The 16,612-nt window shown below is 39.1% G+C and overlaps 1 protein-coding gene across 36 annotated transcripts in view; it reads left to right on the top strand.

Moving 5' to 3' along the window:
* Positions 1–16,612, top strand: part of SYNE1 (spectrin repeat containing nuclear envelope protein 1) — a 290,474-nt gene that overhangs the window by 125,691 nt on the left and 148,171 nt on the right. For all 36 annotated transcript variants that reach the window (XR_015283259.1, XM_086877258.1, XM_086877290.1 and 33 more), the window contains 11 exons: positions 825–926; positions 2,359–2,562; positions 3,508–3,715; positions 4,386–4,498; positions 5,167–5,372; positions 6,392–6,547; positions 8,755–9,046; positions 9,752–9,924; positions 11,316–11,625; positions 13,423–13,587; positions 14,993–15,349. Coding sequence is in view for 35 of the 36 variants with exons in the window: in XM_086877258.1 (XP_086733384.1) it covers positions 825–926; positions 2,359–2,562; positions 3,508–3,715; positions 4,386–4,498; positions 5,167–5,372; positions 6,392–6,547; positions 8,755–9,046; positions 9,752–9,924; positions 11,316–11,625; positions 13,423–13,587; positions 14,993–15,349 (2,286 nt within the window). In the remaining variant the exon portion in view is untranslated. The remainder of the gene's footprint in view (positions 1–824; positions 927–2,358; positions 2,563–3,507; positions 3,716–4,385; positions 4,499–5,166; positions 5,373–6,391; positions 6,548–8,754; positions 9,047–9,751; positions 9,925–11,315; positions 11,626–13,422; positions 13,588–14,992; positions 15,350–16,612) is intronic.

The raw sequence follows: 16,612 nt of genomic DNA, 5'->3' as shown, positions 1-16,612 counted from the left end.
ACCATGGACAGCAACAATCAGTTTACCTCTTCTGTGACCCAAATCAGTGATGACTTTCTTGACTGACCACCTAATATTATATCCTCCCTAGCACAAAATACCTCCTAACTTTTGGGCATTCAGGGCAGATGTTAAGTTTGGCAATTTAATCCTGGAATCCACTGTCCAATCTTTTAATTGGAATGATGTGTTTGAAATTTTTTGAAAAGAAAATTTGGGCAATAGGATACTGATACTTCAGAATTCCAAATTCTGATTTTCAGCTTTCACTTTGATACTGCATTTTTAATAAGTAATTTTTTTTAATAACTTGGATCTATAAATACAAAGTCCAGATATGTCAGTGTATATATAACAGCTTTTTTTAATCCCTCTTAAAGTTAAAATCTATTTCTGTGTCTAATTTTTCATCAAGAGCTCACTTGCTTATAATAAAAATCAGAGACCACATGCAATACACTCTACACATGTCTTTAAGTGGAACCTAACACCCTCAGTAGATATTTCCAGTCAAATAAACAATGATATTTTCAGCTTTATTTTCCCAGTTTTAACCAAAAAAACCCCACCTTTTAGAGCATTTTAAATGCTACTAATTTGTATCATTATTTTAAAGGAGGGGAAAATTTCTCTGAACTGAGTCTAATAAGGAAAAAAGAGATGGGAGGTTTTTAGAGCACAAAATTAGTACAACAGTGTTTTCCTTCTGGTTCCTAAACTGTGTGTACATTTTCTTTCAATGTTGAAATTGATGGAGCATCCTTCTGAAAGTCTAAAAGCTTCTTGTAGTTTGGTACAAAACATTGACCACATCTCTTTTACAGTCTGAAGTCAAGAATAAAGAACTAAAGTTGGAGCAACTTAGTTCCAAAATTTCAGAACTCAAAGAACTGACCCATAGTCAAGAGCCACCTGCAGATCTCCAGGTAAAATAAAGACATTTGTAACCACAGATTGTGCTCAAATAACTAAGAAAACATTCCTTCTTACATTTTTGTCTTTCCTACACCTCTTTTTTATTTCAAGGTGACAGATGCAGCATTATTATTTATAAGTAGCATAACTATTCTTTGTTCATATTTCTCTAGGTAACCTTGATTTTTGTTTTGTATAAGCAGCATGTCATAAAGTAAGTGAACATTAGGGTTGTAGAAGTATATTTTAATAAATCCAAATAGAATCAATTGTTTATTATGTAGCTGATGAGATATGATACTACAGATATTCTCTACACTGCACAACATTAAGCCACATCACATGTGAGTGCATGCACAGTTTGTTTCCTTGAAAGAATTATAAGGCAGTAATATTTGTTCATTTGCTTTGTTAAAAAGTGGGTTCTTTAGTGGACTAGAATAAGGGTGTTTAACTAGCTCTTAAAAGAAAAACCTAAAACAACAACTATGAAGGTAAGCTGTTGAACTTGTGGCCAGATACTTATTTCTGTGTTCTAGGGCAGTCATAAAGTATGACTTTTTTGGCAGTTTGATTTCAAACAGAAATGGGTATTTGAGATTATTAACTTAATGTCAGAAATCTAAAATTTAAGCTGACTTCTGCAATTTCCATGGGCGAGGATGTATCTTGAAATATATCAGGTTTTAATGGAAGTTAATGCAACACTCAAGCCTTGCCCACATTTTGAAACAGGTTACCCAGGGAGGTTGTGGAGTCTCCCTCTCTATAGAAGGTAAAAAACCCACCTTTGTTTCTGTGTTTCTGTGTCACCAGCTGTAGGTGACCCTGCCTTGGCAGGGAATATGAACTAAGGAAGGTACAGAGGTCCCTTCTAATCCAAAGGATTCTGTGAGCCTGATTTATATATAGTACCATATTATAGATTCATTTCTATAACTGATGTGTGCTCAGCTAACATCTACTATAATTTTGCATATTCCTGTCTTTGAATGGGTTAAGGGGCAAGGTTCTAGCTTATTTTTTGTACTATCTTCAATTTTCACCTGCTTTACACTGAGATACTTTAAGCCTCAGTGTTCCTAAGGCTCACTCTCCAATTGATATTTCTTTTTATTAAGCTATTTGAGTGTAGGTCATGTTCTGTATATACAGGAAACTAGTAAACAGAAAATAACAACTGTTTAATTTTTCAGAAATGGATAACAACTGCAATAGTTTACAGTCTGGCTTTTTATAAGTTAGTATCCCTTCTTTGGATTACTGTATATCTAAGACTGAATCCTGAATGGTTGTTGTTTTGTAGGTATGTAAGTATCTCCAATTAAAGCTGTAAAGATAGCAGATGTGTGCCACTTTCCTACCTTCTTTTTGCCAATAAGCATTTACCCTAATAAACATTTTTATTATTAAATGCCTTAATACATAACATTTTGGTTTTAGTTTATAGAATCAGATTTGAGGCAGAAGCTGGAACATGCCAAAGAAATATCAGAGACAGCGAAAGAGACGCTGAAAGATTTCAGTACCCAGAAGATGCAGTTACAGAAGCTGATTGGCCAGATGACAGACTGGCTATCTCAAGTGGAGGAGACGCTGTTAAGCTGTGCTCGTAACCTGGATCCTGAAGCGCTAAATAAACTAAAGGTCAGTGCTGAAAAAAATTAATATACTTTTTCCTTGCGCATTGATCTCTGGGGGCTTTTTTCTGAGCTTTATACTTAATTTTCCTTTGATAAAAAATGCTTATCTCCTGCACAGCTGCTAGTATATTAGCAAATAATACAGGAAGTTGCACCAATGAACAAAAGTTCTGATTTATTAACTTTACACAAACTTTTTAGAAAATTTTAGTGAATAATATGGTCTATTTGTTGCAAGAACTGGTTTTGTTACATTGAACTCCTTGTCCTTACTCCAGCATGTGTGTTGAGTCCGTTGCAATAAGTTATGAACTCATAGCACATGACAGTAAAAGACACTGGTCCAAATTCAATTTTAACACAAACTTCTACCTCAGAAGTCCTCCTCAGTCATCATACATAGCCATTCTTTTTTCCTACATCCAAGTGCTCTCTTGATGTGCATGCAGTTATGCACATCATAACATGACAAACCACACTGAGGTATTTAACTGTGAGTACAATTAATATTGATATACTAGCCAATTCACATTTAGTTTTCAGAAAATGTTTCTCTCAGGTTGTATGTTAAGTCCCCCCCTGTATTCAAAAGTCCTTCCAAATACCTGCCAAAGTGTCATATTGCATCCCACACGTGCCTTCAGACTTTGCTGAAAATATCTATTTCTATTCAACATGCCTTGAAATCTATTCATTACAAGTAGAGTAATAAATCATGAGAAACATCACTTCTCAAATTTCTATGATGGCCCTTTAGTTTCAAGGATTCATCTCACTTGGGAAATTCAGGAAACATCATCCAGTCAGTGCTTCTTTCCTTCATTGTGTCTGGGATGACTTATAGAGCACAACAGGAAGGAACATATGAGAGGAGTAGGAATGCTTCAGAAAAAGACAGTTCTTTTGTTTCTTTATAAATATCGCATTTATGTTGTAACTTTATTTTCAGGAAACGCAAAAGGACCTTCAGCTTCAGCAAAGTAGCATTGACTCAACCCGCGAGACCCTCAATAGCCTCTGTCGCAAGTACCACTCGGTAGAGCTGGAAGCTCTTGGTGGCACTGTCACTTTGTTAATAAAGAAGTATGAAGCTGTGAATCTGCTGTGTTCCAGAACACAGGCCAGGATGCAGGAGTCCTTGGAAAAACATTTCCTCTGTGAGTCCTCGGGCTGGTTAATAGGAATGAGCTGTTAGCCCACAGCCGTGAGTCACTCTGCCAGAGTTTCCAGTGATGTCACTTGCAATTTCAGCTTTGTTTTCATATGGAGCCTCTCAAAAAGTCCTGTTACCAAATGTTCATTGGATAACTGCTATGCAACAAAGCATTTTACATACTCAACTTTAACTATGTGATATGCATGAAAATGCACCTTTCCTCACTATTAGTATTCATCTCTATCGCATAAATACACTGTTTTCATTTGCAATAAAGAGAGGTGTATAACCAGATGGAAGTGTTTATAATGTAAAAGTACCCATCTTAACTATTTCCTGGGCTCTCTGGATAGTCAATGGAGAAAAGCAACTTTTAATCTTATTTATTAAGATATTGATTTAGATTTTATCTAGCATAAAATTGGGATGTATCATAAACTGAAATTGACTGTCAAGGGCAGCCTAGTAAGACTGTTCAAATTTGGATGTTTGCAGAGGAAACATCTAGTTTCTAATCTTACTCCCAAGGTTATTGACAACAATTAGATTTACTCTATTAGCTTTTACACACTGTTCCTGAAGGATAAAAGATTTGTTTAAAACAGCTGTATAATACTGTGGATAATGCTGTAGCTAAAAAAAAAAAAATATTCTCTTTTTTATTAAATAAGACTCTATGCAAGAATTCCAGGAATGGTTTTCTGGTGTGAAGGCTGCAGTAAAAGAATCATCTGACAGGTCTGGGGACAGCAAAGCAATAGAGGCAAAGCTACATGACTTGCAGGTATAGTGAACAAGTTAAATTAAAACAGCCAATAATTAGCAATTTAGTATAGGAACCAACTGTATCTCTAAAATAATTTGTAGATGCTAACACACTTGTTTTTGTTTTTAAGAAAGTAATATAAGAATGGTTCAAGGCAGCAGTATGCACTGTAAAGGGAATACAGTGAAAACTGTGGTCCCTGTTCTGAGATAGGAATTTAATTTCTGGAAGGTTTATGTATAACTATACTATTCTTGTTTCTGATTATTTTTTTTCCTTTTTTCTCTCTTTCTCTTCTTTTCCTAATTTTTTATAACACTTTTCAGTATTTCAGATAAACACTGATATGTCAAAGCTTGTGTGTATATACTTTTGATGAGACAGAACATAAGTAGCAGACACCTGTTGTAAACAGCCCTAACACCTGAAATGTGTAACGTCTTCAGACGTTTACACATTGTTAAACTACTCAGAGAAAACCATGACTACCTTGGGATCAAATAAGAAAATTGAGTGCTGTGAATTTTAGCACCACTTAATAAAATTTTATTTGATCTGCTTAGAAGTTTTTTGATACCTAGGCGTAGCTCTTATCTTCTTGGAGAAATCTGACCACTTCTTATAGAAATATTGCTTATCTTTAATTATCAAATCTTATGTGTTTAAACTGTTCTTTCATTGCACAGGGTGTGCTGGATTCTATTAGTGAAGGACAGAACAAATTAGATGCAGCCTGCAAGGAAGGAGAAAGTTTATATGGTTGTTTACCCAAACCAGTTGTGAGCCATATTCAGGAGCAAATAGCAAAGTCTAACCAGAACTTCCAAGAATTCCTCAAACAGTGTCTGAATGACAAGAAAGCCCTGGAAGACTGTGCATCACACCTGGGAAGGTGAGTAATACCAGCAGTCACAAATAAATTGTGAACTGCATGAAATTTCCTGGCTTCCAAAGTCCAGGGCAAAGTACAAAATTATTTCCAGATGATCTAGTTATGTTTGTTTTTTTCTTTGGAAACAATTAAGAGAAACTGAAGTACACTGATCAAAACAAAGCAACAGGTCTTGTTCCAAGGGTTAAAAAATAGGAGGTCAGGATCATATATGCAGAAGTTTTGTGTAGCTTATGAAACTCCAAAACAGCAGCTGGGATTCCAGTAATTTAAATGCCATTTTCTGGATGGAAAATGTGCAATGAAGTTCATTTCTTCCCTGGGGCTTTAAGATAGTATGCATTTTACACAGCATGTGCCTGTTCTGTCCCATTCCAAATGGACATATTTCCTACGGAGCTAAGAAGAAAATACCCTTAAATTACTGTTTAGGGCTGGAATTTTGGGAATTGAAATATTTTCATATCTAAAACTGTTCAAAACTGTTGCTAATTGAAAGCAAAGTTAGTGTGGTAGTACTGGGTAAAACAACAGTAGGAGACAGTGTGCCTGCATGTAAGGAAAAGTTTTCAAGCTTAGCTCTGGAACTTGTTTTGCTGAGTTTTGAGCACTCAAGATTCCAGTTCTCTTCTGCAGGAAGAATTGAAAACACAACACTTCAGTTGTTCTACACATAAATGCTGACAAAAAAAAGGCTCAGTTTTACCCATTGTTTGTTCTTAGTCTAAATTATTCCAATAATTTGAAAAAAGATTTCTTTTGGTCAGCTTTTATTGAATCCAGTATAAATAGAAGTACTGCCACTTTAAATTTTGGAGGCTTCTGGTCTCCCTGTAGTTCCCATGATTTTCCTGAACATTTTTAGAGAGTTGCTGAATATTTTTAGACTAGTAGTCACTGTGGAATTATGTTTTGTGTACGACTCTTATGCTGAAAGCATGAAATTGTGGATATTAACTTCTTCCAACTTTACTCCACTTGAGAAGTACTTTTTAAAGGAGTATTTATCTGCTCTGTAGCTTTGAAGATCAGTACAAGAAGCTTTCCCTGTGGATGCATGACATGGAAGAAAGAATAAGCACGGAAGCATTAGGAGAAAACAAACAGCTTGTTTCTGAGAAGAAAAAGGAGGTGCAAAAAGTGGAAAAGTTCCTAGAAGAGTTGCTGAATTCAAGGTATATTGAATATTAATTTTCTAAAATACTCTCATTTTTTCCCCTACTAGGGCAGAAGTAAAATTAACTCTTGGGGTAAAGTGTTTTTAAAAGCTAGAGTGTGTTGGAAATTCTTTTCTCTGTGAAAAGAGGCTGAATCCAGATAGTTCAATTTCTAATGAATTTCAACCAAATACAATATTTGCTCTTGATAAATCAATAAAAGCTTATCATACTTCATTATTAAATGGAAACTGAAAAATATCCTTTTTAAAAATAGAAGTTAAAAATATTGGTTTTAAAAGCAGTAGTGAAAGTTACATTTATCATTATGTCCATTTTAAAATTTTCTTTCTGTCCTGTAACATTGAGATTCAACCAGGTTAGCAGAATCCTCTTCCCCATACATCTTGCCTTACAAAAAAAATCTCAAAAAGCATCTACATTAGCTGTGAAATCTTTCTAAAATTTGGACTTGGCCAGTAGATAATGAAGTAATTGCCATTTTGAGTACATGGAGGTTTTTTCAAATCTTCTTTTTATTATTGGGTTGGTGAAGGTAGAACAAAAATAGCAGTCAGTTGTCTAAGTCTCACAGCATCTTAAAAAGAAACACCCAGTCACTCCCTATGGCCTTGAGACTGATGCAAGACATTTTGGTCTGATGGAAATTCCCTGTACTCATCAGGCATCAGGAAAGGTGATCAAGTAGAATTAGATTAACTGAGGCTGTATAAACCCAGTATTAATCCCTTTCACTGGCCCTTGTACTGAATCTGAGCCATTGTCTAATCCTGGACAAATGACCTTTCCATCATGCTTTCCTACCTGTCCAGGATGACAAACTTCTTAGAAGCTTTGGCAGGTACAAAGGGTAGAATTTCATATAGAAATTGAAAGTTTGACTCCTGAAAAGAAAACTAAGGTAGCTTTTAATTTAAATGTTTGACACAAAGATTTCAGTTCTGAGCACCAAAATTCTGAAAGATGTGGCACTGCACACAAGCAAAGATATTAATAACTGGCTGGATGGCCGGGCCCAGAGAGTGGTGGTGAGTGGGGCTGCATCCAGCTGGCGGCCAGTCACCAGTGCTGTCCATCAAGGGTCTGGGCTGGGGGACAAAATATTCTGTTCAATAATTTTATTGATGACATGCATGAGGGTATTGAGTCTTTCATTAGTAAATTTGCAGATGACACTAAGCTGGGAGTGTGTGTTGATCTGTTGGAAGGTGAGAGGGCTCTGCAGAGAGACCTGGAATGGTTGGATGGATGGACAAAATCTGATAGGATGAAGTTTAATAGGTCCAAGTGCCAAGTCCTGCATTTTGGCCGCAATAACCCCCTGCAATGTTACAGTCTGGGGATGGTGTGGCTGGACAGAGCCCAGGCAGAAAGGGACCTGGGGGTGCTGGTGACAGCAGCTGAACATGAGCCAGCAGTGTGCCCTGGGGGCCAAGAAGGCCAATGGCCCCTGGCCTGTGTCAGGAATGGTGTGGCCAGCAGGAGCAGGGAGGTCATTCTCCCCCTGCACTCGGCACTGGTGAGGCCACACCTGGAGTGCTGTGTCCAGTTCTGGCCCCTCAGTTTGCGAAGGACGTTGAGACCCTTGAGTGCGTCCAGAGGAGGCAACGAGGCTGGTGAGGGGCTGGGAACACAAACCCTGTGAGGAACGGCTGAGGGAGCTGGGGTTGTTTAGCCTGGAGAAAAGGAGACTCAGAGTGACCTCATCACTCTCTACAACTCCCTGAAAGAGGCTGTAGGCAGGTGGGGTCGGTCTCTTTCTCCAGGCAGGAACTGACAGAATGAGAGGACACAGCCTCAAGCTGCACCAAGGGAAATACAGGTTGGATATTAGGAAAAGGTTTTTTATTGAAAGAGTGGTAAAGGACTGGAATTGCCTGCCGGGGGGGTGGTAGAGTCACCATCCCTGGATGTGTTATAAAAAAAGACTGTATATGGCACTCAGTGACATGAAGGTGTGAGGGCTGGGTTGGACTCAATGATCTTGAAGGTCTCTTTCAACCAAGTGATTCTGTGAATTCTGTAATCAGCACACGCTGCTTATATTCTTTCTAACTTTTTTTGTCAGTTAACTGTGAACTCTTATCACTGATGGAGTGGGTGTCATGTCAGCAGCCTCCACAACATTTGGCAGTGGCTATAATATTTCATATTATTGAAACTTTCATATTTCTGAAACTTTAAGTCTCATCATTTTCTTTCAGGGACTCTTTTGATCAGCTGTCCCAAATGGCACAGACTTTAAATGAAGAAGGCCATGGTGCAGGGAGAGAAGTACGTCTGGCTTCTCAACATCTCACCAACTATCAAACCATGGTCAAAAGTGTCAAGGAGAAGCTGAGGACATGTCAGCTTGCACTCCAAGAGCATCTCACTTTTGAGGAGGCATTGCAGAGTATGTGGTCATGGGTGAAAGAGGTTCAAGATAAACTGATATCATCGCAGAGCACTCTTGGAAGCAAAGCCACCCTGGAAAGACGACTGACACAAATTCAGGTAAAGGAGGATACAAATAGATATTACACATCAAGATTAATATTTGGTGTGGGCCACATCAGTGGGAAAGATCTATTTTTATATTTTATTTTCTCTGTGGTTATGAAGAAGAGGATTAGAATTTAAGGTGATCGTGACAAATTGGGATGGGAAGTAGAGAAAAACAGGATGAAGTTTAATGGAAACAGGTGTCAAGTATTGCATTTTATAAGAAATAATGAATTATGAAAATGTGTATTTAGGTCCCAGAAAGCTTTCTAATAGAGGGGAGGCCTTGGAATAATTGGCAGAGTCTCTCTGTCATGGCTGTGTTTCTGTCACAGGAGGTCTTCAGGAAGAGGTTAGACAAACATCTAACAGGAAGGTCATTAGGAGATCTGCCATGGGAGTTCCTGATGTTTCTTGTGGCTATGAGGTGCTATCTTACTGTGCAGTGCTTGACCTATTCAGTATCTGCTGCAATGTGAGCAGTACTTTAGGTTGACCAATGCAGTGGAAAACTTGTATAGCCATAGAAAAACTGCTGGATCCCTTGCTCATAGCAAGGTATGGGCCCTTAGAAGAAAAGGTGCCTAGGAATTCCTACTGGATATGACTGTTGAGGATGGATGAGCTCAGAGAGGATGGTGTTCACTGTTGAAAGAACAACAGTTCTCATTTCTCATGAAGGTTACATTTGATATTTTGACCTATTTTGCCTCACAGGAGATCCTCTTACTCAAAGGTGACGGTGAGGTTAAGCTGAATATGGCCATTGGCAAAGGAGAACAAGCACTTAAAAGCAGCAATGAGGAAGGACAAAAAGTGATACAAACTGAGCTTCAGACGCTGAAGGATGTATGGAATGATATCATCAGTACCTCAGTGAACTGGCAGAGGTAAGAATCCCTGGAAAACACAGGTCAGACCCTGCTATCTTTGCTTATAGAGAGTAGTACCTTACAGCATGTATCATTGCTGGTATGTGAGGGGAAATTTGCATTATCAGAGAGAATCGAAATTTCTTAGAAAATATACCCTTCTGTAATAAAAAGATGAGTTTACCCTATCATATGAATCAAATTTCATATGAGATGGTACCTCACATTAATTAAAAATTAATAAAAATCATACAAATTAATACAGAGAAAAATCTAGAAAGGACTTTCAGAGTTTCTGAGCCTGTTCTTGGGCAAGACCAGGAACATGTGACAGATACTTATCTACCTTATCTATATATAGCCCAGGGATGGTTTCTCAATTCTGTTTTCATTGGTTTTTTAGTTAAAAAAAAGATAATGTTAATATCAACTCCAAATGATCTTCCATATTAAGCTGGTTTCATCTCATCTTGACCTGTGTAGAAATAGAAAGCTTGTGTGAGATAATTTTGTATATCTGAAAGCCTCCATCATTTCTGTTCTAGACAGACTGATGTTTCTCAATTTGTGTGTGGCCTTTCTGGGCATCTATCACACCTGTTTCTTATTCAAGAGATTGAAGACTATGACTTGTCTACTTTTTTCTTAAAATATAACTGAAAGTAGTGCCACTTAGTTGCACCAAAATTGTAATAGAATTGTAATAGAATAGAAAATTACATTGTCTGTCTTTATGATGTCTCTAAAATTTCACACAATTTTTATCATAAAATATTATTTAGATTGGGTTAGACTGTGGCATTTTGAGTGAAATTCTTACCACACCCTTGTCTATTTGTAAGTCCAGTGAACTGAGAATTACATTCATCAACTTGAATCACAGAGGTTAGGGATTATTCCAGAGACTAGGAAAAGCAAAAGTAACAGAAGGGAATATTTCTTATAAATTGTAAATGAGTCTATAGATAATGGATTTTTTCTTTCAAAACTTGTCAGAATATCTCTTAATTGACAGTAATTTCATAGGCTGCTGCATATTTTAGTACTGTGATCATAATGAACTCCAGTAATGCTCCATATTTTACTTTGCTGAACAGACACTGAAATGTGCTTTTTATTAGTCTGAGGCAGATAGATTGCTCATGTAACCTGTAATAGGGAAGCAGCTATGTTGGTTGTACAAAGATGCCCAAATGCCATAGGAATTCTAAAATAAATAGGATGCAAGTTGATATAGGAAACAAAAATAAGAGGCAGGAAAAAACGATATTCTAAACCTATTGTGTATAGCTACAGACAGTGTAACAATGAAGGTATAAGCAGCCTCTTTTTTTTCTCTTTTTTTTTTTCCCCTGAAATGTTTAAAAGTTCTCAGGTTCTCATCTGCACTTTGTTTTTGTTCATGTAAGCTGTCTAGATTCTGTCACTAGCCAGTGGAATGACTATCTGGAAAGGAAAAATCAGCTGGAACAGTGGTTAGAGAATTTGGATCACAAAGTGGACCAGCCTTTAGAACCACAGATTGGTCTGAAGGAGAAGTTTGCCCAGCTGGACCATTTCCAGGCTATTGTTTCTGAGATAGAGGATCACTCAGGTGATTTACAGCAACTCATTGAGAAAGCTGTGGAACTCTATGAAAAAACAGGGGATGATTCCTTTGGAGATGCAGCTCAAGAAGAACTAAAAACACAGTTTAATGACATCACAACTGTAGCCAAGGTAAGATAAATATCTCCATTTCAAGTAAGTAAAATGTTTAGACATTTGTATATATAGCTAAAATATTTTGATTTTTGTGGTTTTTAATAACTAAAGCATTGACTCTGAATAATCCTGCCTCTGGTATTGTTGAGTCTAATAAGAACATTGAATATAGTTTACTAAAATTTAATGGAATGAAAAAACAGTATTGAGAGTTGAAGTTGGTACAATTATGATTTTGGAAAAGTGAAGGCCATATATTTTGTTCTTAGTTTCTTATATACAGCAGTATTTCTGATATTCTGACACATTTATTTTCATCTAATATTCATTCATTCCTACCATTTTTTTGATTTTTTATTTACCTAGAAAGGGAAGAATAAAATGCCTCCCTAATCAGGAAACATATTGTCAGAAAGAGAAATCCTATTGTCAAAAAGATATATGCCCATGTTTCATGGTGTTTCAAGCCACTAAGCACTGCACATGCTAAACGGGTATTCTGTTTGGTTTCTAAGGAAAGATGTGTGAGCTCACTGAGACCTTGTGCCAACCAGATCATGAGAGTGAAACACCTTGCCTCCACGCTCCCCTTGTACTGGTGCTACATTTTGGTGTGAGCAGTGTACACAGGGATGCATGGTTTTCTCTCCTAGGTGTCTTTTGCTTCCCTAGGAGGCTGTTTTGGTTAGAGTCAGGTGCATGTGAACATTTTCTTACCCTGTTGCTGCATAAAATGCATTAAGGTATAGAAACTTGGATTCTTTAGGATTTACTTTAGGTCTCCTTTGTTTAGCCAGTAACTATCCACATGTCTAGTTGAGAATGACACATTCTTAGAGATTATGATGATTATTTTCAGAGGGAACAGCAGGTCCTGTTAATCTAACTTAATTTTTAATAGCATTTGTTGAATGTTGAGTTACTCAAACTTTAAAATAACTGAGCATAATTTGTAGGTGGTTTAGTTTGAAGCTGGCTTCAAGACACTTCAATCTAGATGAGAGTATCTACACAGGGATAAAAATCTATTTGGTTAGCTCATTTCACTTTTGGTTAGTTTTGATAAACATTCATTAGTGATATCTCAAAAGAATATAGCAAGAAGTTTACTCAGTCAGACCAAAGGCAAACCTCAACCACAGTACTCTTTCACTGTGTCACAGTAAGATAAACTGACCCCACTCTAAGATTACATTCAAAAACTAAGGTGGAGCCAGGAAGCAGCTGCATGTCTGTGCCAGGGAGAGCATCCTCCAGGACTGCAGGGTAGCCTGAGGACAGCCACCACTTCTGATGTGATTGTCAAAATGGGACTCTGCACCATAAGATCACTTTGCACTTTTGGACAGCCAAAATTTTTGTTTGTGGTTTTCCTGTGGGACATCTCCACGACTCTGCTTAGCATTTGTAGAGACTTGGTGCTTCTAAGTTGTGTTTCTGGCAGCAGTGCTGCACCCTGGGAGTGCTCATGGGCGATCTGCAAGACCCTCTCTGGGGTGTATTGGGAAAAGCATTCCAGAGTGACACAGCTGTAGCATTGATATCTACTAAACCATACATTAGACTGTGTTAAAGTATATTTTTGAATCAGTGTTTTTAGAAGGCTTCTGCTCCAGCAGAAAATCCTTGTCCACAACAACCCAAACCAAACCTTTTGCAGTGTAGCATTCTGTTTTGATGCCACAAGCTATACCCTATTCACTATTTAAATGCATGCTATGGAGTTAAACCAGCACTGCTTAAAGCAGTATTTAAGTCCTTTAATGTTTGTTTTTTGTTTTGTTTTGGTTTTTTTTTCCATCTGACTGATAGGAGAAAATGAGGAAAGTGGAAGATATCGTAAAAGATCATTTGCTTTATCTGGATGCTGTGCATGAATTCACAGACTGGCTTCATTCTGCAAAGGAAGAGCTTCACCGCTGGTCAGATGCATCTGGAGATACACCAACTATACAGAAAAAGCTGGCCAAAATCAATGTAAGTGAGCATTCATGATTTCTTCTGTAATTCAGACCCTATGCTTTAAAAAAAACCCAGTCAAACAGTTGTGGGGTCTTGCTCTTTTTTTTCTTTGAAATGGTGATTACATTTCAGTGAGCTGAAAGCAAGCTTTCCAAGCTGTGCTTTGTTTTCAACTCCCTTCTCGTATTAACAGATGGAGTAAAAGTATAATCAGACCTAAGTTAACTACGGCACACATGGAAACAATTTCCAAGAGCGGAAGCCCAGTGGCATTGCAGAAGAATGTGGCTTAAGTGATTAATGAATACATCTCTTTCCTCATCCCCAAATATGCTTTCTCCATGAGCAGAATTGTCTAAATCAGGGACCTTTCCTGCTTTGCATGAAATGGAGATGTGTAAAGCAGCACAAGGATTGTTCTTCTCAAACATGATAGAAATATATGAGTTGCCTTCTGTGTGTATACTCTCCTTAGCCTGGCACCTATTCTTAGCTGTCTGAGTGCTTAAGAAATTTGAATATTCCTGAATGCAACACTAAAACAGGCTACATGTTTTGCCCATGCCTGGTGTTTACATTCAGATATTCATGCTAGCAATATTTCACTCTGCTCCTAAACATGAGAGAGTGCGATAGTGAATTCAAATGCTAGATGAAGATTCAGGATCTCCAAGATGAAATTACAGATTCTTTGTACATTCTGGGGTAATTTTCAGTCTCCTTTGTGCTCAAACTCCTGATCTGTAAAACGGGAAAGGGAGGAGTTAGCAGCGTCTAATTCGTAACAGGAATGAGGGAAGAAATAACATGACTGTAGCATGCAGTGTTTGGGATGGTATTTATACATTCTCAAGTTTCTTAAGCTGAAAGCTCCCAAGATTCCCTTCTATGAGATGTGTGAGATTGAAATATGGACGCTGTAGAAAGAATTTAGCTCTGAAAACAAAACCAAAACTCTATACTCAGAAAAAAAACGTATTCAACAATTTTGGCACGTCACAGGTCTCAAGCAGGCTGAAAACTGCAGTTGTGTTTTTAAGACTGCTGCGAGCAGCTACACACCAGCATTTCTTTCGCAAAAGATCACAACAAAGACTTCATGTTCCGCATCTCAACCTAAGTAGTATTTTTGGTATCTAAAACACGTTCATTCTTTCTGTCTTTTCAAATCTGAAGAGCGTCTCAGAACCGCTGTTTAATCCCGGCAAGGGCCGCACGCTGTTGACTGGGTTTTACCACCCCCGGTTCCCAGACCGCTGTCCGGGGGGGAGCCGCGGCTCGGGGCGGTGCGGGGCTCTGAGGGGACGGGACGGGACGGGGCTCTGGGGACGGGACGGACGCGCCCCCCGGGCGGGCCCCGCCGTCCCTGGCGGTGCCGATATGGCGGCCCCCGGGTTACCATGGCAATGTCGCCCCGCAGGAGCTGGTGGAGTCCCGTCAGAGCGGCGCGGGCCGGCTGAGCCGAGTGGAGGCGCTGGCTCCGGCCGCGAAGCGCGGCACGACGGCGGGCGGGTGCCAGCTGCTGGCGGCCGAGATGCAGGCGCTGCAGGCGGACTGGCGGCAGTGGGAGGAGAGCGCCCGCCGCAGCCAGGGCGGCCTGCGGGACCTGCTCAGCCAGATGGCCCTGTCGGAGCGCGAGTTCGCGGCGCAGGCCGGGCGGCTGGAGGAGGCTGTGAGTCGGCTCGGAGGGCAGCTGGCCGCCTGGGCACGGGGGCTGTCCCCCGCCGACAGCCGCAGCACGGACGCCGAGGTGGTGGAGAGCTGGCGCAAGGAGAAAGTAAGGGCATGTCTTTTCCTAGCAGCTTTTCCGCTGTAGCTGTGCGGTCACCGCGGGCAGGAAACTTCCGCCGGGCGGGACTGTCGAGCACATCATAAAATCAATGCTTGCGGAAGATATTTCTGTGAAACCCCGACTTTCCAAACTCTTCGTGTTACTGCGATCACAGCAGAGGACGCCCCTCCCCTTGGCCTCTGCTGTACCAGGCTTAGCAATCACTGCCTGGATTTTAGGTGTTAAGGCCGGGGCTTGTCCCTGGGAGGAAGCCAAGGAGCTGGCACACCGGCTATGGACTGCGCTTCCAACTTGCTCAGTGCGTGGAGCCAGAGCAACATTTGATGGAGGAAATGTGTAGCTTTTCCTAGAAGCCAAGTAAGAAACTGGAGCCATTAAAATTTGCTAGGAATGTATTTGGCTTGTACTTCCCTTTTCTTGAAGTATCCTCTACGTTATGCACTTTGAGGTCTTGTCCAATATTTAAAGAAGTTAATCTGGAAACGGGTCTAATTGCTAATTGCTTTGCTTTGGAATGCAGTAGAATTCAGAGTAATAGAATTAATTTCTATTCCTGATTGTCTCCTAGCAAAAAATTTCCCATGTATATATCATAACACTTTCAAGTAAACATATACCAATATTTGCAACAAATCAAGATACGTAGTTGTAAGTATCTCAACCACAATGAACCATAGATGTTGATGAAAGATGCAGAGTATTTCTCTTTCAGTGTAGCGTTGTAATAAAGCAGTTTCAGTAGAGGGAGAGAGGTGTGTATTGCCTACTTTCTGACCCCTTGACTGAAATCATGTTCAGAAAAACCCCAGAACACCTTTTCTTTGAACTGAGACTAGTAATCTCCTTCTGCAGGGTCTGTGCCAAGTTATTTCTGTAGCTTCCTCTTTCACAGAATTCCTTGCATGGATTTATGAAACCTGCTTGCTTGAGTGCCATTATGTGTCTGCAGGAGTAACAAAGAGGACATTTGGATGAAGCAAAGTGTTCCATATATATGTTTTTTAAAAAAGGAAAGGAAGACATAGGATTGTTATCAAACACACCAGGCATTTTTTATTTCACAAATGGAAAAATATTAAATTCAAAGCATATTGCTTTTATTAGTAGTATATGTATGAAACTCTATGTAAGAACACTTTATTTAGATTAGACAGTTGTAAACTTTGGCTAATGAGGAAGATGCAGAAGCATCTCATGAGGTAACTATGCATAGCCCCACTATGCAATATTATTTATAGTTAGAGGAAA

Source organism: Cyanistes caeruleus, chromosome 2 (genome assembly GCF_971803275.1).
Source record: "Cyanistes caeruleus chromosome 2, bCyaCae1.hap1.1, whole genome shotgun sequence".
NCBI classification, from domain to species: domain Eukaryota; kingdom Metazoa; phylum Chordata; class Aves; order Passeriformes; family Paridae; genus Cyanistes; species Cyanistes caeruleus.
Note: the sequence above shows the minus strand (reverse complement) of the source record. Positions and strands in the feature narration are given on the sequence as shown.